General features: G+C 45.5%; 1 protein-coding gene across 1 annotated transcript in view; it reads left to right on the top strand.

Moving 5' to 3' along the window:
• The first annotated feature begins 14,267 nt into the window (after positions 1 to 14,267).
• Positions 14,268 to 26,643, top strand: part of LOC137355279 (S-adenosylmethionine synthase) — a 34,369-nt gene continuing 21,993 nt past the window's right edge. The window contains exons 1-2 of the mRNA XM_068020220.1: positions 14,268 to 14,490; positions 25,462 to 25,539. Coding sequence (XP_067876321.1) covers positions 14,397 to 14,490; positions 25,462 to 25,539 — 172 coding nt within the window. The 5' untranslated portion in view covers positions 14,268 to 14,396. The remainder of the gene's footprint in view (positions 14,491 to 25,461; positions 25,540 to 26,643) is intronic.

The raw sequence follows: 26,643 nt of genomic DNA, 5'->3' as shown, positions 1-26,643 counted from the left end.
TGGATTGCTGTAGATTCACCTTGGTTTGCATTCTATAGCGCCTCTCATGATGTCAGCATATCCCAAAGTGCTTTACAGCCAATTAAATATATTTGAAGTGTCGTCACTGTTGTAATGTCGGAAACACAGCAGCCAATTTGCACACAGCAAGCTCCCAAGAACAGCAATGTGCTAATGAACAGAAAATCTGTTTTTAGGTGCTTGTTGAAAGATCAATTATTAGCCAGGATCGCTCCCAGGCTCTTCCCTGAAATAGTGCCATGGGATCATTTACCTGAGAATGCAGATGGGGCCTCAGTTTAACATCTCATCCAAAAGAAGCGACACCTCTGACATGCAGCACTACCTCAGTACTGCACTGCAAGTGTCAGTCTGAATTGTGAGCTCAAGCTGCTGGAATGGGACTTGAACCCATGATCTGCGGACTCAGAGGCGAGACCGCTACCCACGATTTAAATGTATGCGAGTCTGACTAATAAGCAGCAACTCCCAGCGTTTCTCCCATGCCTGGGAATTTTCTGTGAGCACTAACACAGAGCAATTGGATCCTAGTTAGTATTCACTGGCTGGAGAGAAGAGAGACAAACAAACTAACAACTTCCTGCTTGAAGGTTGCGCAGCCGGTGTCACTAATTGCTGCTTTCCCATAACAGCGCCTGTCTTCCAAGCCAAAACAAATGCTACAGTGTGTTCGTCCAGATATTCAGACAAAGCAAGGCCAAGCTGGGATGTTGGCCCCACTTCAGGCCTGATGAAAGACACCTGTGATCGAGGTCCACAGCAATTCAGTATTTCAGCAAGAAGCCCAATGGTGAGCAGCCTTTGAGGGCAATGCATCCTGGGAAATCACAGACTGCACAGTCCATTCAAAATTCAAGCCCAAAACTTTAACATGTCTTTTCAATTTACAGGTCGACCTGCTGTTCTCTTGCAACATTTTTTCTCGAGAGCAGGAATGAAACCTATAGTATAGCACCATCATTGTCAAAGAGTTTCAAAACAACATTTCCAACACCAACAGAGATTAGTTTCACCAAAGATGCAAAAGAACATATTTGGAAATGATTCCTCTCTGTTTAAGGCCGAAACCTATGATTCCTTTGCATATTAACTGCTGTGTCCTTGATTCAATATACTTTGACGTAGAGAAGTTCAGAAGCACTGAGCAGTCATCCCTCGACTGTGTATGACCTGTGTTCCTTAACCGAATGTTCAAGGTCACTGAGATCATGCAGGGACAATTTCAGATAAGAAAAATCCACACAACACATTGGGAAGCAAAAATGCATTGTTGGTACCTTCAAAGAAAGAACGCGTTGCAGATAAGTTGTGCCTTAGCATGTCACTCAGAAAGATCCCAAAGCATCTCATATACAATGAATTACTTTGGAGTATACTTATGGAGGTAAACATGGCAGCCATTCAACACACAGTGAAATGTCACTTATATCAATCAGATACTATTACTTTCCTTAGACCCCTCAAACTCCCTCTTCGCCTTTAAGACGCTCTGTGAAATCCAACCTTTTAGCTAGGCTTTTGTTCATCCCTCCTAATATATCCTGCTTTGGCTTGGCATCTATTTTTGCTTGAGTACATCTCTGTGAAGTACCATGGGACATTTTTCCGCCATAAATGCGTGAAATCAATCTAATTTTTTTGTTCTCTGGCAACGTTTTTGCGGTGCTGTTCAAAGGAACCATTTTGGTGAACACACTGAGAGAACTTCTTGCTACTCCTCCATGGGATCTTTCATGTCCAACTGAACAGGGTGCTTTTACATTTCATCCAAAGGATGGCACCTCTGACAGTGCGGCACTCCCTCAGTGCTGCACCGGAACATCCTGGATCAAATACTGAACCCACAATTTTCTGACTCAGGAACAAGAGCAGTACCAACTGACCCAGACTGACACAATTTAGGATTTAGAATATCTGTCGGTCAGTGCTCACTCAGCAGCCTAATTGCGTGAGCACCTGAATCATAACAATCAGGAAGGCTTCAGGATTCCAACTCCAGTATACGCCAAGTCAGCTGATGGTACCCTAGTTGGCAGCGGGGATGCTATCATCGCTGGACCAAAACCATATGGAGCAATGGATCATGAAGCTTGGTATCAGCCCAGCCTGTTTCTTGTTTCTTGCTCTCAAGTTGGTGTCACTTTGCGTGAATTACAAAACTCCACTGACCCTGGAAATCGATACAACCAATACAAGCAGATGAGCACCAAAGGATAATTGGTTAGCATTCCGCCAACTACCATTTGAACACAGACACTAACCCATTCATTTAAAAACACTGGACAGAGGGATCTCAAATGAAAGTTTTAAATGTCAAATAAAATCGTCAACAGTCATCCCTAGACTTTTGTCTCAAAATGAGTCACTGATAATATAATAGAGTATAAGGAAGAGCTCCTTATTATAGTAACTGTCCCATGTAAGAATATTGTTGTAATGTTACATTGCCTTTTAAAGGCAAAACATCTTGAATAGCAATTATGGTTGAACTACATGAAGCAAAATTGTTTTCTAAGTATTGCTGAAAAAAATACATGCTGTCGAAGCTTTTTGCTTTGCACTCATCAGGACATACCCAAGAATGCCAAATTTCAAAGGGAGCAACAATTTATACTGCATGAGAAAAGGCTGCTGAAATTGGCAAATCGACTCTGATTGGTTGAGGCGTTGCCATGGAGAAAGCACCAGGGAACCCCACACTTTTATTTAATTCAAAAAAGACGCAATGCCTGGACATGTTCCTTTTGCCTGAAGAGGACAGGTCCCTGCGCATGAATATATGTAGCTTCTAGCAAGCATAAGTCAGCCACATTGCGAGCCCAACTGATAATCTTGACTTGGTTGTTAGTATATTTCTTAGCACACTCGGGATTGTTCAGTAAGTGCTGTCCAATTGCAGAATCACATCTAGCATTAGATATTGTGTTCTGAGTTTTGTGAGTACGGACTGGCTGAATATGGCCAGGACTCTGCCTAATGCAAACAGCCGAAGGGACGTGCTGTTCGATACAATCCGCCAGCCATTGCGACATACGGCCTATGTACCTGGCACCACACTGGCATTGGAACTCATCTACCAATTTACTCATTTGTGTGGTAAGTAGAACATCTTTTTGGCTTGACGACAGCATCCTGTTAGTGGAAAATACCACTTGTGTTTCTACTGCATAGTCGCAGTGTGAAACGGCTAGCTTCACCTGTTGCTCAAATTTTTGGGATACCTTCCAGGATAATTTGAGGTAGACTGGGCACTTTTCACATCTGAAAGTGTCAACTTTAGGCCCATTCATGAGTATGCGCGATACACAACAAGCAATGATCTGATCGGGGTAGACAATATCCCACAGGATAGCTTTGATTCGCCCTAGTTCAGTGTCAAGCTTGCACTGTGAGAAAATGATTTGAGCCCTATTTACAAGATTGCCGATAACGCCACTTCTATAGTGCGTGGAACTGTAGGAATCCCAACAAGTATATTGACCAGTAAAGGTAGGCTTGCGGTAGACAGTAGTAGAGAACCCATTAACAGATTTCCCAAGTAGCACATCGAGGAAAGAGAGCTCCTTAGGCTGCTCCATTTCAAAGGTGAATTTGAGCTCGGCATGGAGCCTATTAAAGTGTAGATTCAAATATAGCAAATGTATCATTTACATATTGGAAATATGCAAGGGGTAGGGGGTTAGTGGTCATTCCATAGAAAACACATTTCTGGTGGAAACCGATGAAAATGTTAGCGAGAGTTGGCCAGAGGGGATCCCATGGCAACATCACCTATTTGGGCATACATGGGGTCATTAAAGCTGAACTCAACTGCACAAGTTGCTAAGTTCATATATTCAACGTATAGCGATTCAGAAAATGGTAGCATGTCTAGATTGCCATTATATAGAGACGTGATGCAAATGTCTATGGCTTCCATGAGCAGCACGTTGGTATTTATACGCAGAGACCTGTCCTCAGGAGGCAAAAATAACATGTCCAGGCATTGTGCCTTTGTTGAATTAATCAGAAGCGTGGGAGATAATGTTACCTGGTGCATTCTCCAAGGCAACGCCTCAAACAATCAACCAATCAGCACCATTTTCTGATTGTTGCTCTCTTCAAAATTTGGCATTCTTGCGTCTGTCCTGATGAGTGCAAGATGAAAAGTTTTGATAGCGTGTCTCTTTTTGAGTAATACTCATGTTCTGTAGACCAAGCAACTATCAAAATTGTTTTGACCTGCCTACTGGTAGATCTAATCTTCTGATCACAATGACTGTCCGGGACAAATGGTTGGAAAGAGCAAAGAAAGGAAGCAAAGGTTACTGAGCAGACAATGGAATCAGATATTGATCAGGATATTCATCAGGTGGAGGTGGATGTTCAGCAGTCTGATTGATGACCATAAAACACCCAATATAGTTAAACTCAAAAAGAACTAGGCATTGAAAGCTTGATTTTAAAATGGTATAAAAACATTAAAAAACCTTCACCTTGTGGGAACTTCAGCTACCTTCAGGGCGAGGCATTGTGAATGACTTTGGATAGCCATTTCTCACAATTCCAAGCAAATTCTTTGCATGTGAGTTTCTAGATGTAGCAATAAGATGTAGTCTTAAGATGAATGTTTTCAAACAATAATAAATGAAGTTAAATGTAAGACATATTACTGTCTCTAGCTTTTCAAATGTTATTAACAGGATATGTAATTATCCCAACACTCTAGATTTTCACAACCTCATCAGAAGGTGGCGATCCTCACTTCTTTGATCTTGTGGTACTTGTACTGAAGCTAGGAGCTGAATTTTTTCTTCATTCTTGGGACATGGACAATGCTAGCTGGGCTGCATTTCATGCCCATCCCTAGTTGTTCTGTGAAGGTGGTGGTGAGCCTTCTTATTGAACTACTGCAGTCTTTTTGGTGATGTTGCTTCCACAATAGTTAGGAAGGGAATTCCAGGATCTTGACTGAATAGTGATATACATCCAAGTCAGGGTAGTGCATGACTTGGATGGAAACCTGCAGGTGATGATATTGCATCAGTCTTTCTTGGGAGTATAGCTTGCTGGAATAGGTGGTGCTGTTATAGTAAGCTCGGTGAGTTGGGTGCAGTGTATCCTGTAGACAAAATGATGGTGGTGGGGAGGATGGATATTGAGTTCAGTGGTAGGGGCACTGATCAAATGGGTTGCCTTGTCCTTGTTGTTGAGCTTCTGCAGTGTTGTTGTGACTGTACCCATCCAGGATTTTGGAGATGGTGACAATGCATTGAGGGATCAGGCACTAAGCAACTCATCACAAAGTGCCCAGCCTCTGCTCTGCTCTTGTAACCAACCTGTAGACATTGGGGATTTAGTGATGGTGCCATTGAAGGACAGGGAGAGATAGCTGGGTCTTGTCCTGCTGGAGAGGGTAACTGCTTGCCACAAGTGTTATCTGATACCTGTCAGCCAAAGCCTGAAATGAAAACAGAAGATGCTGGAAATACTCAGCAGGCCTGGCAGCATTTGTGGAGAGAGAAACAGAGTTAATGTTTCAGGTCGATGACCAAAGCTTGAATGTCCTCCAGATTCTGCTGTAGGTTTGCATCACTTATCTTATTATTGAAGGAGTTGAGAGTGGAGTCGAACATTGCAGAATTATCAGCAAACCAACCCACTCTCGACCTTAGGCTGCAGCAGGTGAGGAGATGTAGAATTGGAACATCTGCAGTACAGGCTGGGGAGCTGAGCGATGCAAAACTTCAGCTCTCTGCTCTTTATCCTTCAGCCATCCCTCTATTTATGTTACCTTTAATATCATGGGCCTTAATCTTTACAACTAGCCTCCCACGTGACACTTTATCCATTGCATTCCCTTTGGCTTCACCCGCAGTAATTTCCTAAATGACTTTGATTCCCTTTGTAAAGCCTTCAGAAACTCATATTGATTGTCCTTGATCTGCCCATATAATCTAAATGGTCACCAGTCGTCTCTTATTGTGATCTCTAGTAGTTTATCTAATGATACTGGAGGTGTAACTAGTCTATAATTATCCAATTTACTCCTTTCCTCCTTTTTGGGCACATGTCCCAGTCTCTAGGAGTATTGTTCTGGCCAATTGACACATCATTAACCTTTAATTCTGATTGAGTAATCACTTACGTTTTTGTTAATTTTATACCTGTGTAGACTCTAGTTCACTTTCATCGTCCAGCTTTAAGTAAACCTCGACATGTCAATTCTATGTCGCATTTTAAAAGCTGGAAATGTCCCTGCTCTCAGTCTTCTTTCCTTGTATTTAAAGTTCAGCTTGTGAGTTTCTCTTGTTAACATAAGCTTTGAGGGGATAGAAATTCATCTTGGCCTGTCACGTAAATCGGGCGATAGCAAATAGTAACTTATGGAAAGGAAATTGGACAGAGAGTAAAATGGGCTATCAATTCACTACCACCCATTCGGCATAACTGTTCAAGATATATTTATACCCCTGAAGTCTGGAATCGTCCTTGTCACTTGCCTCTGAACCTTCTCCAATACAAATGTGTTCCCACCAAAGATCGGTGTTGTAGTATAAGGATGTAAAGTGTTAATACTGAAGACAGTGAGAGACCCCTCCCACTGTATGAGCAATGATGTAACAGTCACATGAGATAGGCTTGAGAAGAAGAAAGTATAGCAGCACAAAGGATGCTAGCTGATGTGGCTTGTGGAGAGTGTATATAGGAACTGTAAATAATAGAGTTGCTAGTCAACCTTTACTGGAGTCTAAGACTTTCTCTAGAACACCCTACAACGCTACGAACACAAATCAACACTGTAACACGTGTAAGGCTGGAGGACATATTTTGGTTTATATTTTCAAACATCCAGTCCATGATTAGACCTTCATTGAGGAATAGTCAATAGTCATCCCCAAGCACATTTGCTTTACCATGCAGGTGACAAACACAAAGAAATCTGGTAATTTATGAGCTGGCATCAGAAAATAACTATGAAAGATGCTAAATTGTTGTAAAAACTCAGCTGGTCCTTCAAGGAAGGGAATCTGCCCTATGCCCCCCAACCGAGTCTGACCTACATGTGACTTCAAATCGACACTATGGGGAAAATTTTATGCTGATGCCCGTGGCAACTTTGGAGACAGGGAGAGCATATAAATCAGCTGGGATGGTGGTGGGGCACAGGGGGTCCTTCCCGCCTCTACCCCAATTAAGTCCAGGGTAAGAAGACCTGTGAATCACCGTCCCAACCCACTGTCAATTGAGGCCCTTAAATGGGCATTTAATGCCCAGTTAAGGGCCTCATCCTGCCTCCACTGGTATTAGGCCCAGCAGTGGGCAGGCCTGTCACCACTCAGGGACCACACCAAGCAATCCCAAGCTGGTTCTAGGCTGGAGGGGGGATGTGTCCCTCATTAGAAGGCACAGTGCCTGATTGAAGGACCCAGCATCGGGAGGTTTGGGGGTCCCGTTGAAAGCCAACCCCTGCCCTTGCTGCTGATCCCCCTACACACCCTCCCCCATGACTCCCACCCCGTGAAACCCCTCCTGCCCTGACTTACCTGCGATCTGAGTCCAGTACTGGCGGCAGCCACCGCCTCCATGGTGGCGCTGTTAAGTTAAAGAGATGCCGTCCTCTGATTGGCTGACAGCTCTCAGAAGTCGGGACTTCCATCGCTGGGGTCCTTGATCCTGTGGAAGGCCCACCGCTGTCTACTTATGTGCCTAATTGGCACTTGATTTGACGGGCCTTCTCCAGAGGAGTGACGCGGGATTCTCGCCAGCGCTTTTGCCGGTGGTCCAGACCCCCATTGCCGGATAAAATCCCAGCCTATGCTTCAACTCTTAATTCCAACATGACAACTAGAGATGCACAATAAATGCAGCCTTGACTGGATTGCTCACATCCCAAGAGTAAATATATATAAAACTAAAACGCTTTACGAATGTGTATGTATGTTGTAGATTCCGGAGCCTAAATAACCATCTGCAGTCGATGTTTAGTTTAGAGATACAGCACTGAAACAGGCCCTTCGGCCCACCGAGTCTGTGCCAACCCGGAGGAAACCCATGTAGACACAGGGAGAACTTGCAAACTCTGCACAGGCAGTACCCAGAACAGAACCCGGGTCGCTGCAGCTGTGAGGCTGCGGTGCTAACCACTGCGCCACTGTGTCACTTATTCAAGTGACTAACGGAAATGAAAGGCAGGATAAAATCCAAGTGGTCCATCCAGCCTGAACCACACACATGGCGGCTGAAGCATCATGACCAGACATTTCCTACCCTGTCAGTTCACCGCCCCCAACTGCACCCCTACCACCCTTCACAACACCCACCCCCAGCTATGCAATCTCCTGGGCAGGCCGAACATCAAAGCAAAAACACCAGAGCAAAACACAGGGCCAATGAGGGAAAAAAATGTTTTGAAAAATTACTCCCTGACCCCTCTGGCAATCAAAACCACATCACACGGAACAGAAACAGGCCATTTGGCATCCTCTCAACCCTTTTCATCTAACCCTATCAGCATACCCATCTATTAATTTCTCATGTGTTTATCTAACTTCCCCTTAAATGTATCTATGTTATTGACCTCAACTACTCCACTTGTTATCGGGTTCCACATTCTAACCACCCTCGGAGTAAAGATATTGCTTCTGAATTTCCCTACTGGATTTATTAGTGACCATCTTATGACATCTAGTTCTGATGAAAGTTCACGGACCCGAAACGTTAACTCTGCTTCTCTCTCCACAGATGCTGCCAGACCTGTTGAGCATTTCCAGCACTTTTTGTTTTTATTTATGACATCTAGTTTTGGACTCCCCACAAGAAGAAATCTTTTTCACTATGTCTACCTCATCAAACCCTTCCATAATCGTAACAACCTCTATTAGGTCACCCCTCAGCCTTCTCTTTTCCGAGAAAAGAGCCCCAGCCTTTCAGCCTTTCCTGTTAAGCATACCCTTTCAGTTCTGGGATCACTTTGGTGAACATTTTTTGCACCTTCCCCTGCATCTCTTGTCCTTTTTATAACATGAAGACCAGAACTGTGTACAGTACTCCAAATATGGTCTAACCGAGGTTCTATACAAATTTAATAAATCTTCTCTGCTTTTCAATTTTATCCCTCTAGAAATTAACCTCAGTCCTTGGTTTGCTCTTTTTATTAACCTGCATTGTTACTTTTTGTGATTTGCGAATCCGTATCTCCAGGTTCCTCTGTTCCTCGACCCTATTTAGACTTTTATTATCCAAGCAGTATGTGACGTCCTTATTCTTCCTATCAAAATGCACCACCTCACACTTACCGAGGTTGGCATTCATTCGCCATTTACATGCCCACTCTGCAACTTTATTAATACCTTCCTGTATTTTGTTGCATTCTTCCTCTGTATTAACTGCACCCTCCTAATTTGGTGTTGTCTGCAAATTTTGAAGTTGTATTTCTGATTCCCAAATCATTGATGTAAAATTTGAGTAGCAGTGATCGCAACATCAGTCCCTGTGGAATGTCTTTTGCCTGTCTGAGGAGCTACCCTAGATCCTACTCTCTCTTTTATGTTTTGTCGCCAGCTGCTGTCCATTCTGCTACTTGTCCACTGACTCCACATGCTCTGACCTCAATCATGAGTCTACAATGAAGTACCTTATTGAAGACCTTTCAAAAATCCAAATATATTACATCTACTACATTACCCACTTTCTGATACTTCTTCAAAGAATTCAATAAGGTTGGTGAAGCATCATTTTAGAATCCATGTTGACTACTATATATAATACTGTGTCGACTATCTCTTCTCGATATGTTCTTAATACGCTCAGATGCAATGTACCTGAACCAGGAGCTTTATCCTCTCTATGTTTGATTAGTTTGTCAATTATTACCCCCATTTCTACATTAATTGTCGATGTATTTTTTGATATTGCTTCTAATGAATTGTCTACCTTGTTAGTCTTCTTGCTAAATAATGAGGCAAAGCAGCTATGCAAAATTTCTGCCATTTCGTTGCCATTACCTGTGAGTTGAGCTTGTGCATCCCTTAATGACCCTCACCCTACCCTGGTTTTGCTTTTGATATTTGTGTGTCTGTTGAATACTTAATTATTTCTTTGTATATTCCTTGATAGGTAGCAGGACAAGTGAATAAGGTGGTTAAGAAGGCATATGGAATCCTTTCCTTAATTTGCCGAGGTATAGAATATAAGAGCAGGGAGGTTATGCTGGAACTGTATAACTCATTGGTTAGGCCACAACTTGAGTACTGTGTGCAGTTCTGGTCACCTCATTACAGAAAGGATGTAATTGCACTAGAGAGGGTACAGAGGAGACTTACGAGGATGTTGCCAGGACTGGAAAAATGCAGATATGAGGAAAGATTGGATAGGCTGGGGTTGTTCTCCTTGGAACAGAGAAGGCTGAAGGGAGATCTAATTGAAATGTACAAAATTTTGAGGGGCCTAGATAGAGTGGAGGTGAAGGGTCTATTCACCTTAGCAGAGAAGTCAGTGACAAGGGGGCATAGATTTAAAGTGATTGGTAGAAGGAAGAGACGGGAGATGAGGAAATGTTTTATCACCCAGAGGCTGGTGATGGTCTGGAACTCACTGCCTGAAAGGATAGTTGAGGCAGAGACCCTCAACTCGTTCAAAAGATGGATATGCACCTCAAGTGCCGTAATCTGCAGGGCTACGGACCAAATGCTGGAAGGTGGGATTAGAATAGGTGGATCGTTTTTTGGCCGGCACAGACACAATGGACCAAGTGGCCTCATTCTGTGACGTAAACTTTCTATGATTCTATGATAATTTAATATTGTCGTTCCTCTTGGCTTTCCTAATAATTTTGTTAACTTCTTTCCTAACCTCTTTGTATTTCTTTTTGTCATCCTGTCCTGTATTGATTATGTACCTCATGTATACCTTTCTCCTTAGTTCCAATTTACCCTGTATTTCTTCAATCATCTGTGGTATTTTATTATTGGCTAGTTTGAACATGGACCAAGTGTTAACTGTAAAACCACTTACCTTCAACATGATGGATTCTCTGCCTCAGTCATGAACCGGTCCAACTCCCTCTTACCTCGGCAGTGAATGGTGCCAGGTATTTGAAGGGGAGGGGAGGGGAGGGAAAGCTGTGCTCTAGCCCAATGCTGTTCAGTAGGAATAACCGGATAGCAATCAGGAATGAGAAACCTCTATAGACTCTGGACCTATTCTAATGCCTCTACTGTGGCCAGAGCTGAATTCAGTTACTCAGCACTGACCTGGAGTTGAGCTCAGGTCTACCTGCTTTGTACAGCTCAGTAGCACACTGAGCACAGTGTTGTCTGAGTATTTTAACTCACTCACAAGTGCAGAACATAAAAGGTTTTAGTGCTCAGAAACTCGTGGATTCATTCAACTTCAATTGAAACACTGAAAGATGTTTAAAGGGGCAGGGAGCAGGGACAGGGGTGAGTACAGGGAGCAGGGACAGGGGAGAGGATAGGGAGCAGGGACAGGGAGCAGGGATAGGGGTGAGCACAGGGAGCAGGGACAGGGAGCAGGAACAGGGGTGAGTACAGGGAGCAGCGACAGGGGTGAGGATAGGGAGCAGGGAGAGGGGAGTGAACAGGGAGCAGGGACAGGGGTGAGTACAGGGAGCAGGGACAGGGGTGAAGACAAGGAGCAGGGACAGGGGTGAAGACAGGGAGCAAGGACATGGGTGAAGACAGGGAGCAGGGACAGGGGAGAGGACAAGGAGCAGGGACAGGGGAGAGGACAGGGAGCAGGGATAGGGGAGTGAACAGGGAGCAGGGACAGGGGAGAGGACAGGGAGCAGGGACAGGGGTGAAGACAGGGAGCAGGGATAGGGGAGTGAACAGGGAGCAGGGACAGGGGTGAGGACAGGGAGCAGGGACAGGGGTGAAGACAGGGTGCAGGGACAGGGGTGAGGACAAGGAGCAGGGACAGGGAGCAGGGACAGGGGTGAGGACAAGGAGCAGGGACAAGGAGCAGGGATAGGGGTGATGACAAGGAGCAGGGACAGGGAGCAGGGATAGAGGTGAGGACAAGGAGCAGGGACAGGGAGCAGGGACAGGGGTGAGGGCAAGGAGCAAGCACATGGATGAGGACAAGGAGCAGGGACAGGGGTGAGGACAGGGAGCAAGGACAGGGGTGAGGACAGGGAGCAGGGACAGGGAACAGGGACAGGGGTGAGGACAGGAAGCAGGGACAGGGAACAGGGACAGGGGTGAGGACAAGGAGCAGGGACAGGGACCAGGGATAGGGGTGAGGACAAGGAGCAGGGACAGGGAGCAGGGGCAGGGAGCAAGGATAGGGGTGAGGACAAGGAGCAGGGACAGGGAGCAGGGACAGGGTGAGGACAAGGAGCAAGGAAAAGGAGCAGGGACAGGGATGAGGACAAGGAGCAGGGACAGGGAGCAGGGACAGGGGTGAGGACAAGGAGCAGGGACAGGGGTGAGGACAAGGTGCAGGGACAGGGACCAGGGATAGGGGTGAGGACAAGGAGCAGGGACAGGGAGCAGGGGCAGGGAGCAGGGATAGGGGTGAGGACAAGGAGCAGGGACAGGGAGCAGGGACAGGGATGAGGACAAGGAGCAGGGACAAGGAGCAGGGACAGGGGTGAGGACAAGGAGCAGGGACAGGGGTGAGGACAAGGAGCAGGGACAGGGAGCAGGGACAGGGGTGAGGACAAGGAGCAAGGACAGGGATGAGGACAAGGAGCAAGGACAGGGAACAGGGACAGGGGTGAGGACAGGGAGCAGGGACAGGGACAGGGGTGAGGACAAGGAGCAGGGACAGGGAGCAGGGACAGGGTTGAAAGGTGAGAGGACAGGCTGTGGAGCAGGGGTGATAGGATAGAGAACAAGGTCAGGGGTGATAGGTGAGGGGACAAACTGTGGATAGGGTTAAAAGATGAGTGAACGGGCTTCAGGGTCAGGGGTGATAGGGGAGAGGGCAGGCTTCAGGGGCAGAATTGATAGGTGAACGGACAGAATGTGGAGCAGGGCTGAAAGGTGAAAGGGCAGTGCCCCAGGACAGGGTAATAGGGGAAAGGACAGTGTGTGGAGCACAGTAATAGGGAAGCAAAACAATGCTCAGGGGCAAGGGGTGAGAGATGAGAGGGCAACGTTTAGTGACATGGGTGATAGGGAAGAGGGCAAGTTTCAGGGTTCATTTTACTTTTTGCCCCATTCTTTCTATTTTTTGCCCCATTCACCCTTTATTTGGCCCTGCTCACTGTTTACGCTTCCTTTTCGAAGTCATTGAGCTGACAGCCCTGCTCCTGATCAACTGTGTGATTTTTAGTTTAATTTTCCTGTACCTTTTGTCTTTAATTTTTGTCGCAGCTCAAAACAAAAAACAGATTTTACTATTTTTTCACAGAACTAACCTGGGCTTTTTGGGTTACAAATTTTCTCCTTTGATTTTCTCATGATTTTAGATGCTAAAAGCCAGAATACGCCCAAAATATTCATGGTTCTTTCATTGAACTGAACAAAATTACTGGTCCATTTCTTAGTGCTGAAATCCCTAAACTTAGCTGAATAACAGAAATGACAAAAACAATCTAGAGGGGCGTGGTAGAAAAACTGAAGATCCTTTCATCAAATAAACAAGTGTATGTTCTGGAAGATTACTGTTGTAACTGGGTGTGACAGACGTACAGTTCTGGGTACTGTTGAAGGGAATTTACACCCCAAAGTTTGGAGGTGATTGTGACGCGTGAGATTATGTCATTAACCTCAAAGTTTCTAAAAAGAACTGAAAAAACTTTCTCTGACATTCTTCTTCGTTTGTGATTATAGTTCGCAAAGCCTCTAAAGAGCCACCGCGTGGAAAGCAGTCGTGCAGTCCAAACACATTTTACACAATCACTATTTGCCTATTGCATCATCTTGCCAAGTCTGCTTCCAAAAAAAAAAATCCCTCTGGCTGGACTGTCGCCTTGGTCCCTCCCTCTGTGTCCATCAATCAGATCCAGCTCTCAGACAGGACGTTCCAAAGCAAAATAGTGAGGGGGGAGCTCCAGCCTGAAATATCAGAAACAATTAGCACTAATTAAGAAACATATGCAGCCAATTAAGTAGAGTTGGATTGGGCATAATCAGATAGATACTGATGGCTGTGAACTGCTTCTGTTGGCTGCAGTAGTTGATTGTCCTGGTGCGTAACTGATCTATACTCTGCCCCCCGGGACAGTACCTCCCTGTTCACTTTGAAACTCACATGATGTTAGTAGCATTCTCTTGGCCTTATATAGGAGCAACAGGAGTCTGTCCAGCTATATTTCTGGATTCAGGAGATCAGGGATTGTCTTCTCCCCACCTCCTGTCTGAAGGAAACAGAAAGAGGGAATCCCGTTGCAATTGGAGCACATACTACACTGTCTAACCCTAAATATGAGTCGTCCGGTGAATGGTATCCATAGCAACATCATGCACGATGAAGGGACCTTCATGTTCACTTCAGAATCTGTGGGAGAGGGACATCCTGGTAAGTAAAAAGAAAAGAAAGACTTTCATTTATATAGCGTCATTCACGACCTCAGGATGTCCCAAAGTGCTTTGCAGCCAATTCAGGTACTTTTGAAGTGTAGTCACTGTTGTAACGTGGTGGCCAATTTGCGCACAGCAAGCTCCCACAAACAGCAATGTGATAAGGCGTAAATAATCTGTTTTTCATGATCTTGGTTGAGGGTTAAATATTGGCCAGGACGCTGAAGAAAACTTCCCCCGCTGTTCCTCCCAGTACACGCACCTGAGCGGGCAGACGGGGCCTCGGTTTAACGTCTCATCTGAAAGACAGCACATCTGCCAGTGCAGCACTCCCTCAGTACTACACTTGAGGGTCAGCCTCAATTTTTGTGCTCAAGTCCTGAAGTGAGATTTGAATGCACAACTTTCTGGTAAGGGTCACAATGCATTTAGCAGACAGCTGTTAACATAGGCAATGATATCTGTGCTCCAAATATTGGATGGGTGGTGGGGGGAGAGGGGGCAAGTACCTTATAAACCATGATTGAATGGGCGTTGGTTGGTGATGGGGAATATGGAATATGGGAATGTGGCAGTCCAAATGCCTCTTGGTGGGGAATGGGTGTATACTAGCAGTAGTTATCAGTCTGATGCACAGCACATGGATGGTACATTCCAGTGATTGCAAAGTATCTCGATGGAGGAGTATCTGACATTGATGTGTGAACATGGGGGTTAAATGACAGTGTCTATAGCGGGGAGATTAAAAAAAGGAGGAATTTACATTTATATAGTGCCTTTTACACCATCAGCTCTTCCTCACAAAGTACTGCGCTTCTGCATCCACCTGAACAAAAGACAGCAATTCCAACCACACAGCACTCCTTCAGTACTGCACTAGGGTTGCCAATTCTGACTGGAAGCATTCCTGGAGGTTTGATCATGTGACATTCCAGGCATGTTGACATCTGATCACATGTCAGATCTGACTATCTGACAACCGAGCTAGCAGCTGTTGTGCAAAAAGTTCCAAGATTCAGAAGACCTCCGGTGAGCAGGTGAAGAGGGGAAACTGAGGACCCCCTGATTGCTGAGTGCCCCAATTGCCAAGATGGTCTCAAACTTTTGAGGACGTAACTAGTCGGGTAGATGAATGGGAAGCAGTAGTTTCATATACTTGGATTTCCAAGGCATTTGATAAGGTGCTACACAAAGGCTAGCACACAAAATATGGGCAAATGGAGTTGGGGGTAATATATTACCATGGATGGAGCATTGGTTCAGGGACAGGAAGCAGAGAGTAGGGATAAATGGGGCATTTTCAAGTTGGCAGGCTGTAACTAGTGGAGTGCTGCAAGAATCAGTGCTGGGGCCTCAGCTGTTTACTATCTATTTTAATGATTTAGACACAGAGACCGAGAGTAATATATCTAAGTTTGCTGACGATGGGAATCTAGGTGGGAATGCAAGTTGTGAGGACACAAAGAAGCTGCAAAGAGATATAGACACATTAAGCAAATGGTCAACAAGATAGCAGATGGAGTATAATGTGGGCAAATGTGAGGTTATTCACTTTGTTAGTAAGAACAGAAAAGTAGAATATTCTTAAAAGACGTGAAACTTCAAATGTTGATGTTCAGAGAGACTTGCAAGCAACACAAAAAGTTAGCAGGCAGATACAGCAAGCAATTAGGAAGGCAAGTTTCATGTTGACCTTTATTGCAAGGGGATTGGAGTACAGGAATAAAGAAGTCTTGCGACAATTGTGCAGGGTTTTGGTGAGACCACGCCTGGAATACTGTGTGTAGTTTTGGTCTCTGCAACAAAGATATACTTGCATTGGAGGCTGTACAGCAAAGGTTCACCAAATTAGTTCCTGGAATGACAGGGTTGTCCTATGATGAGAGGCTGGGTAAATTGGACCTGTATTCTCTGGAGTTTAGAAGAATGAGAGGTGATCGCATTGAAACATGCAAGAAGGGGCTTGACAGGGTAGAAGTGGAGATGTTGTTTCCCCTGGCTGCGGAATCTAGAACACAGGGACACAGTCTCGGGATAAGGGGTCAATCATTCAGGACTGAGATGAGGAGAAATTACTTCACTGGAAGGGTTGTGAATCTTTGGAATTCTCTACCCAGAGGGTTGTGGATGCTCCATCATTGAATCATTTAAGGCTGGGATAGACAGATTTCTGGTCTCAGGGAATCAAGGGATGTGGCAAGTGGGTAGGAAAGTGGAGTTGACGACTATTCCTGGGTTCAGAGCTTTGAACTGATGGGGTTGTGCCCTGCCATTGGGGAGACAGTGCAGATGCAGGCTTTAAAGATAATCTCAAGAAATTTCCTCAGTGTTTTTCTCCCCTGGCTGCCATAACTTCAGCAAAAGATTATCAGAAACCTTTGATGGACTGTGTAAACAAGGAAATTTCCAGTGGTGGTTGTTGTCTAACAAACCCCCAGCCTGAGCGATTTGGTGTTTCATAGTTGACTATTTTAGGGGGTTCTTCTGCTCAGTGGTCCTCTTCCAATCTCTCTTTGGTGGGAGTGGGTTAGGGGAAGGCTTTCTGCATTTGTCATGGCATGAATGTTTCTGGGCAATATCTGTCAGCACTGGGCGACACCCTTTAGGATCCAGCTGCAGGATCTGGAGTGGAGGAGGAACTACATTCATCCTCTGAAATAGCTGCACGGTGAACTAAACCGAAGAGCTTGGCAGGCGATGGTCACGATGTACAATACCAGGAGCGGCATGCAGCGAACATTGACATAGTGTCAACAGCAATTCAACAACCTCAACAGGTGGTACACAGTAGGGGTTTGGCACATCACCTCTCGGCTGTACCATGGACCTAATATGACCATCGTGATCTTTGGCCTCTTGACCATGCATTCTTTCATGTTCGATCTGTTTTCACTCGGTTGCCTACTTTGCATTTGGCACCACCTCCTTCTACTAACCCATTCCCAGAAGTATCGTAGTGTATTGATTGTGTTACTAAACTAGTGATCCAGAGGCCTGGACTATCCCAGCAAACATGAGTTCCAATCTCACCATGGCAGTTTGAGAATTGACAAGCTGATATCATTAAAAGTGACCATGAAGCTGTTTGGTCTTCATAGAATCCTAACCCGTTCACTAATATCTTCCATGGAAGGAAAACTGATGCCCTTACCTTGTCTGGCCTATATGTGACTCCAGTTGACTCTTAACTGCCCTCAGTCACTCAGTTCTATCAAACATGCATGCATCCAAGAGGAGGGTCTGCCACCAGCCACTCAGGAGATGGGCAATAAGTTTGGGCTCTGCCAGCAACACCCACATCCAAGAATGAATTTTAAACAAAGAACCAGCTGACAAGCCCTTCCATTTGCATGATGCATCTTTGCCTTGACATACCCTATGGAAGTGCACCTTCACACAAAGTGATTGCATGGTCTCTACCCACCCGCATCACCCTAACTTGCTCTTTTGCAGTAGGCAGCTTCCAACAGAAAGGGTTGACTGCGACTGGAGGGACTTAGATGCACAACCTTTTGAAGTTTTTAACATATATATCAGGTTGTGAGCTCGCTGGCAAGTTTGGCATTTATTGCCCATCCCTAGCTGCTCAAGTAGCGGCTTCATATAATCATCCAATCATACAAGGAGGCCATTCAAGCCATCGAGTCTGTGCCAGCTCTTTTGTAGAGAAATCCAGTTAGTCCCACTCCCCCACTCTTTCCTCATATCCCTGCAACTTTTTCTCCTTCAAGTATTTATCCAATTCCCTTTTGAATTATCTGTTAAGAGAAGGTTTCTTGCACCTGAACGATGTCGTGAATGGTGCTCCACAGGGATTCATGATTAATTCTTATTTCCAAAATACGTAAATGCTGTCAACTTAGAAATGTGAAAACAATGCCAAAATTTGTTGAGGACACCAAATGGGAGGGGTTATCGTGACAAGGATTGTGAATACTGCAGATTATAGGTAAACTAGGAGGATGGGCAAATAGAGGGCAAATGCAGTCGAACAGAGAAACATATGAAGCCGTATATTTTGGAAGGAAGAATAGAGAAAAGAAAAACACCTTAAATTAATGATCAATTAAGTAGAGGCGTAAAAGGACCTTGATGTGCAGATACCCTGGTCATTAAAGGTAGCAATGTAAAGAAAAAAGTCTTGCTATTTTTATAGTGCCTTTCATGGCTTTACAATCAATCAAGTACTTTTGAACTGTTGTCACTGTTATAATGCATGAAATGCAGCAGCCAGGTTGCACACTGCAAGGCCCCACAAACCCCAACCAAATGCCCTGGCCCATTGACGCGGAAAATGCTTCCACAAAGGAGAACAATGCTATGTGTGCTGACCCCATACTGGACTGTCCCAATTATACCCGAGCTTTCACCGTCCATGCCCTGGCAGTGCTGAGCCAGATCTTAGGCAGGAAGGCTGAGTCCTTTACCCGAGTGGCAAGTTGCTGCCATGACAGGTGGCCTATCGTGTAACAGAGAGAGGATGTGGGCACTGAAGAAGCTGCCACCGTACGTAACTGGACTACACTCACTTTATACACTGCACCTTCTCATCCTTGTTTTCTAATCCCGCCGTGGCCTCACCCCTTCCTATCTCTGTAACTTCCTCCAGCCCTACAACCCGCTAAGATCTCTGCATTCCTCCAATTCTGGCCTCTTGAGCATTCCCAATTTTAATAAAGCTGCCTAGGCTATAAGCTCTGAAATTCCCTTCCTAAAACTCTCCACCTCTCTATCACTCATTCCTCCTTTAAGATGCATCCTTAAAACTTAGCTCTTCAACTAAGCTTTTCGCCATCTGTCCTAATAGCTCCTTATGTGGCTTGGTGTCATATTCTGTGTTATAACACTCCTGTGAAGCACCTTGGGATGTTTTACTACATTAAAGGTGCTATATAAATGCAAGTTATTGCTGTTATTGTGATTACAGGCAACTTGTGACACAAATACATGTCTTTTCTAATGGAGGTTCACCCTTATGAGGCTATAATATGGCCATTCAACGTTGCCATGGCTCCCAAAGTGGAAATGCCAGTGTATGACCATGACAAGAATGGCCACTGGGAGCAGTGTGCTGGCAGCACTGACAGTGGACAATGATAAAAGAAAGGTTTAGCTTTGTTTGAGTGCTTTTAATCCATTCACACTGCAGGAGGGATTAGAAAAGCAGCTTTACTCGCAGCAGAATGTGTCAGCTCATTTTTGGAACATTTCATTGCAACAGTCAGTTTATCTTCAAGTCGATATTGGGCGTTCTGCCCAATTCCATGGGTTTCCCGCCCAGTGAGGTTAAAATTACCCCCACTATTTTTTTTCTGGATGAGTGGCAAATTGCACTTTGGGCGCTGAAACACGATAACCACAAGTGCCGCACATCCTGTCATTTCTCCGTGCATCTTTGTAACTCATGGAAACCAAAAACTGAGGGTTCAGTTCCCGTGAGCCTGACGAGATTCCAGCAGCAGCCATTACACTCTCAGGTTTAACGTGAATATGCCACAAGATTGGGATTTGTAGTGTAGCAGGTTCCTGATTGAAGGGGGAGAGCAGAGCTGTGTCCCAGTTCACTGTGAGGGCTGGGCTATGTTCCAACCTTGTAAAAACCTTGGGCTGAGGGGAAAAGGGCTGATGTGGAAATGGGTTGAGGGTCAACGTCTGGGGTCGGGGAAGGAGAGGTTTTGAGCTGGGTGTTTGCTTGTAGAGCTGCAGTTAAAACACTCACTGATTACCATTATATATAGTACATCTGTGGCTCAGTGCGAGCTCTCTCAGTCTGGGGACGGGGGATTGTGGGTTTAAGTCCCACTCCAGAAACTGACACTCCAGTGCAGTACTGAGGGAGTGCTGCACTGTTGGAAGTGCCATCTTTCAGATCAGACATTAAATCAAGGTTCTGCCCGCTCTCTCAGGTCGACTTAAACGATCCGATGGCATTGTTTCAGGAAGGGAAGTATCCTGGCCAATGTTTATCCCCCAACCTACAGCAAAAAAACTGTTTGTGGGATATTTCTGTGTGCCAATCGGCTGTTGCATTTTTCACAAGCCACCGCACTTCAAAAGTACTTCATTGGTTGTAAAACGCTTTGGGACACCCTGAGGTTGTGAAAGGTGCTATATAAATGAAAGTATTTCTTTCTTTCAGCGATGCAGGCAAATGGAAAGTCGCTCCGCAAGAACTTGATCTAAGTCGTGGGAGTGGCTTATCCCTGGAAGTGGGAGGGAAAATCGGAGATGGGGGTGGTGTGTGTGGAAACATTCCTAAACAGGCTGTCCCGCCACATGGCATCGCTGACAGAGATCATTGGTGTTGGCCTGCAAGAAAGGCACAGACCCCGATCTCGGCTGCAATTCAGTAAAGCGATTAGGAACAGAAGGAGGTCATTCAGAGCCTCAAAGCTGCTCCTCCATTCAATCAGATCATAATTAATCTGTACCTCAGCTCCATTTACCCTCCTTGATTCCATATCTCTGAATATCCTTTACTGAACAAACATCTATCAATCGCAGTTTTGGAGTTTTCCATTGGCCCCCAGATTCAATGGCATTTTGGGGGAGAGATTTTGATGATTTCCACTACCCTCTGTGTGAAGAAGTGTTTCCTGGCATCGCCTCTCAACAGGCTAGCTCTAATTTTAAGTTTATGTCCCTTTGTTCTGGACTCCCCCACCAGAAGAAACCGTTTCTCTCTGTCTACTCTATCAAATCATTTAAATCACCTTAAACGCCTCAATTAGATCACCCCTTAATCTTCTAGACTGAAGGGAACACAAGTTCAGTCGATGCAACCTGTCCTTATAATTTAACCCTTTTAGCCTCAGTACCATCCTGCTGAATCTCTGCTGCACTCCCTCCAAGGCTTCCTGAGGTGCAGTGCCTAGAACTGAGTGCAGTGTTCCAGAACTGAGTGCAGTGTTCCAGAACTGAGTGCAGTGTTCCAGAAAGGAGGAACTTGCTGAATAGCCCCTGTAGAAAACAGAGTGAGGAAGAAGGTGCTCTTGGGGCAAATGAGGGGGCGGATCCACTCCAGCGAAAGGACGCTTGCAGGCCCACACACCCTCCGATCCTGGTCTATGCAGCCAACTCCCGTTCCTTGGATTGGGAACGTGGTCTCCAGTGAGGATGTCGCAAGGAACAGCAATGCAACGGGAATCCAGGAATGTCTGCCTTCCACTCCCAATCTTGATACAGCAGGGGGAGGGGTGGGGAGGAGAGGGCGGGGGGGGGGGGTCTCACCAGTGTTCATCCAACTGTACTCCAACAAGTGTCAGAAGAAAATGAGGCACAGATTTGTTGGGGACAGGGCGAAGAATCCATAATTGGCCAAATTTTCTAGAGCCGAAATGGGAGCGATTTTGAAAGGCCCTCTCCTGTTAACTGGTTCAGCTGCCAGGCATTTAGACTGCCGAGAGGGAGTTCTGTGTCAGTGAGGACTCTGCGTCCAACTTGGAGTGAAATCTCAGTCGCTCCTTCCTCAACTTGGGCTGTTGATTTTTTTGGTTGCTGCAACTTTGTTTTAAAAGTGTCTCGCTTTCTGTCATATGGAATTCTGAAACAAGATCTGTTAGTGTTCTGGGAATGCCGCCCTCTATTAATAGGGGTGCTCTGCTGTTCTAAGAATTCCCTGACAAGATTCAGCAACTTTTGTTGCAGTTTCTAAAAGTCTGGCGACTCTGTGTGCGTCCGTTTGACAACTGAAAGCTGCCACACAGTGATACCTGGCACTGGATCATGGGGCACAGCCTGTGTTTGAAGCATGTGCAGGGACTTACACTGGGGGAAGAGCTGTGCCCTGTACCAACTACAGAACCCAGTGTGATCTGCAATCCTAAGTTCCTTATCCCCCACCAGGACACTGACTTTAACCTAGGATACAGTCCCATGCACGCCAGTTGTCCTTCAGTAGTGTGACCGGACCCCAAACAGTGACTGTCCACCCACTATTCACCCAGTATAACCAAACCCACTCCTGCCAATATCCACACACAGATGGTTAGCAATTAGGAGCTTGAGTTCTGGCTGATATTCTCCAGGGGCACAACGGTGCAGAGGAAATTGTATTTATATAGCACCTTTCACGACCACAGGACATCCCAAAGCACGTCACAACCAATCAAATAGATTTTGAAGTGATGTAAGAAAATACAGTGACCAATTTGTGCATGGCAAGATCCCACAAATAGCAATGTGATAATTGTGAGATAGCCTGCTTTTCAGTGATGTTGGGTGAGGGATAAACATCGGGCAGGACACAGGGGAGAATGCCCCTACTCCTCTTCAAATGATGCTGTGGGAATTTTTGCGTCAATGTGAGAGAGCAGATGGGGCTTCAATTTAATATCTCATCCTAGAGACAGCACCTCGTGACAGTGCAGCACCCCCTCGGTACTGCACTGGAGCATCAGCCTAAATTTTTTGCTTGAGTTTCTGGAGTGGGGCATGAACCCAGAATCTTTTGACTTTGACGCAAAAACATTACCCACTGAGCCATGGAAACCTGGCTGTAGCTGGGCTTCTAATTTCACCTCTCAGCCCTGCAGGTGCAGTCTGGGCAAAGGTGCAAGTCAGGGAGGACTGATGCCAGTCCTGATGTGTGATTTGGCTACTGCCACAGGTAATTAAAGACACTCTGAACTGTAGGATTGCCCAAGTGCCTCTCCCATGGCAGCTTGGTGGCTGCTCAGTGACTGTTTCTCTGCGGTAGTTCCGATCCCAAGTATGGATCAGTTTCCCCGGCAGTGAACACTGGTCTGTCTCCACAGGAGGGCGATGGTAAGTACTTGTTTCTATCTCAGCAATGGCACCACACATAGAAGCTTGCAGATGGACATGTATCTGTGCTTGGAGTGTCAGCAACTGGCACAGGGTTGTGTGAAGGGATGTAATGTAACGGGATGTACCTACAGTGTGCTGCTCACACCATCTGCTGTTGTGCATCATACACTTCACGTGCAACATCTCAGCCCTACTGAATCAGCCTGTTGTAACTCAGACACTTAAACATCCACCATCAGTGTTACCATGTGTAATATCCACAAGATGCTCACTCATGCTTCCTCAATAGCACCTCCAGTACATTAAAAGACAGGAGCAGCAGACACATGGGAACACCGCCACCTCCAAGTTCCTCTCTTAAGTCACACACCATCCTGACTTGGAACTACATCTCCATTCCTTCACTGTCACTGGGTCAAAATTTTGGCACTCCTCCCTAACAGCACTGTGGGTATACCTTCACCAGGTGGACTGCAGCGGATCAAGAATGCAGCTCACCTTCTCAAGGACAATAGACAATAAATGCCAGCCTTGCCAATAATGCCCACATCCTGAGAATGAATTTTTTTTTTAAATCTCAAAACGACAGTATCATTAATGAGCTAGTATTAACCCTTTGACGACTGAGTGACCTTGTGCATTTTCAGTGTGAAAATGGATGTTCAGAATATGAAAAAAAAATGATTTGCTGTAAATGATGTGAATTATTAACTGGAACCTGGGAAGTTATTCCATAGCAACAGCACTTCCTTTGTGGGAGTGCCATTAAAACCAACTGTGCAGATGATGACTGAGCAATAGGAGTGGAGTTAAACATTCCCTGCCTGTGCTGCATTAGCTGGCCTCCTCCAGGCATCAGTTATGGCTCTAAGATCATTTGCAAACGCCGACCTGGGGCAAGGAGGGGGAAAGAAATCGGCCACTGCTGCTCCCTCCTGCTTACTGCCCACTGAGCCAAGCTACAGAGCACACTAGGGTGGAAATTGGAAGGGAGCAGGAACACCTCCGGTGCGCCTTATGGCCGAATAGCTCACTGACGCTCACTGCCTTGATCCGACACGTGAAGGGTGGCCTTTTAGGGACGCACTTGAGAAGTTGTGAAACAGCTCTGAGTGTAAGCCGGTATCTGCAGCTAGGAAGGGGAGAAATCTGAGAACAGTGTATCAATCAATTCCAGGCTGGCAGCGTGAAGAGACAAATCCGTTTTGGCCTTTTGGTGTTTCCATGTCTTAAATTAGCAGTACAACATGCTCATTTATTCTGTGGTTTACTTAGTAGTTGGCAGGAAAAAAGACAGAGGCGCAAGGGGAGAGCCAACTGTGCAACAGCCCCAACAAACAAATTTCTCTGCAGCACCTGTGGAAGAGCCTGTCACTCCAGAATTGGCCTTTATAGCCACTCCAGGCGCTGCTTCACAAACCACTGACCACCTCCAGGCGCGTATCCATTGTCTCTCGAGATAAGGAGGCCCAAAAAGAAGAACTCCAATTGCTTTTTCCAAAGGCTGTATCCACCCTGCTCTGCTTGGATTTATAAAGTGGGTATTTCTGCTGGCGAGGCAATTCAAGGGTCTGATCATACAGTGAATAAGGAGCCCAGCAGCGAATGTGTGGCATCTATCATGGGCAACTCACCTGCAATCCCCCTTCTGTCAGATTAGGATATTCCTCCCTCCCTCCCGGAAAAGTATATCAATGTGACCCGCCTTGAAAGGGATGACAAAATCGCAGATCCAGAAAAGGCCGTTGAGTCAACTAATGCTGCTGCGATCAGTCTGTGGGCTAAGTGACCCCTTTAATCTGCCAAGAGTAAGTTCTGTATAAATACCCTCGATTCATTTGGGACTTCATAATATTAAACACGGCATTTCCAGCAAACTCCCCCCTCCAGCCCACAATCCCTTCATAGCTACATGGGGACCTCAGACACCTGAATGTTGTGGTATTGCTTTAAATGTTAAAGTGTTGCTTTAAGGGGCATACAGGACTGAGGCATGCAGGTCTAATGTCCCCCAAACCCCTCACAGTCTTCCTCTTTCAATATTATTCCCAAATCCGTCACTATCTGTTGGCTCTCCTAATCTCCCTCTTCCTGGCTCAGTATCCAATTCCATGTCCCGTACCTTAGCACTTTCCATTGTTAAAGCCACTTCTACAGATTCAGGCTGTCGCTGCTGTTAATGCCATCTTCTCTTTTTCAGATAAAATCTGTGATCAGATCAGTGATGCCGTGTTGGATGCCCATCTAAAGCAGGATCCCAATGCCAAGGTTGCATGTGGTGAGTGAGTTGCATCATCCCCAGTCTAGAACAATGTGGTGTTGTCAGACGTTTGACATTTTGACCCAAGAAGAATTTTGGATAAATTCCATATTAGAGCAATGGTATTAAATTAGATTCAGCACAACAGAGGTTAAATATTCTATTCTGTAGTGGAAAGAAGGCTGAGAGTTCACCTAATGTAGGTTTTTCAAATCATGAAGGGGTTTAATAGAGTAGACATAGGAAAGGCAGACTCCCCCGCCAAGTGGGAACAAAACTAAGGGTCATAAATATGAGACAGTCACTAAGAAAACCAATAGGGAATTCAGGAGAAACTTCTTTACCCAGACAGTGGTGAGAATGTGGAACTCACTACCACAGGGAGTGGTTGAGGCAAGTAGCTAAGATGCATTTAAGGAGAAGCTAGACAGGCTCATGGGTGAGAAAGCAATAGAAGGATGTGTAATCGGGTGGGATGAAGTATTGCAGGAGGAGGCTGATGTGGAGCATAAACACTGGCATAGACCTATTGGGCCGAATGGCCTGATGTGCTGTAAATTCCATGTAAATTCACGACACATAGCTTTTAGGAATGCAGATTCGAATTCGGCACGCAAGGACATAGTCCCAGATAAAGAAACTTTCTGCGCACCATGTCAGCTTGAGACTTTGGACGCTCATTAAAGTTATTCTCGCATACATTGACACATTATATGTGAGAATGGTTATGTTGTCAATCAGTAGGGGCTTGGTTGATCGCCCGTGTGGATGGGATAAATTTCTAATCACAGCTGATTTGATTGGCAGTTTGACTGGCCAGTCCCTGGACATATAAAGGGGGGGGAGGGTCAGAGGTCAAGTCTTTGATTGTCAGTCTAGCTAAGAACATGGTTTAAATACCCTATATGACTTAATTTATGGACTAAATAGAGAGGATACATCAGTAATTTCAATTACATTATCCTCACAATTGATTATTGTAACCAGAAATCTTACTCAGGAAGGTTTGAGCTAGTTTGTACCCCTCTTCAAACAGAATGCAGCAGCGTTACCCCAGATGGGGGGCTAGGATGTTGAGACTGAGACTTCATCTGGTCAGGAGATCATTGCAAGATGCAAGGC

The sequence above is a fragment of the Heterodontus francisci genome, chromosome 42 (genome assembly GCF_036365525.1).
Source record: "Heterodontus francisci isolate sHetFra1 chromosome 42, sHetFra1.hap1, whole genome shotgun sequence".
NCBI lineage: Eukaryota > Metazoa > Chordata > Chondrichthyes > Heterodontiformes > Heterodontidae > Heterodontus > Heterodontus francisci.
This window is presented reverse-complemented; position numbering and strand designations above follow the sequence as displayed.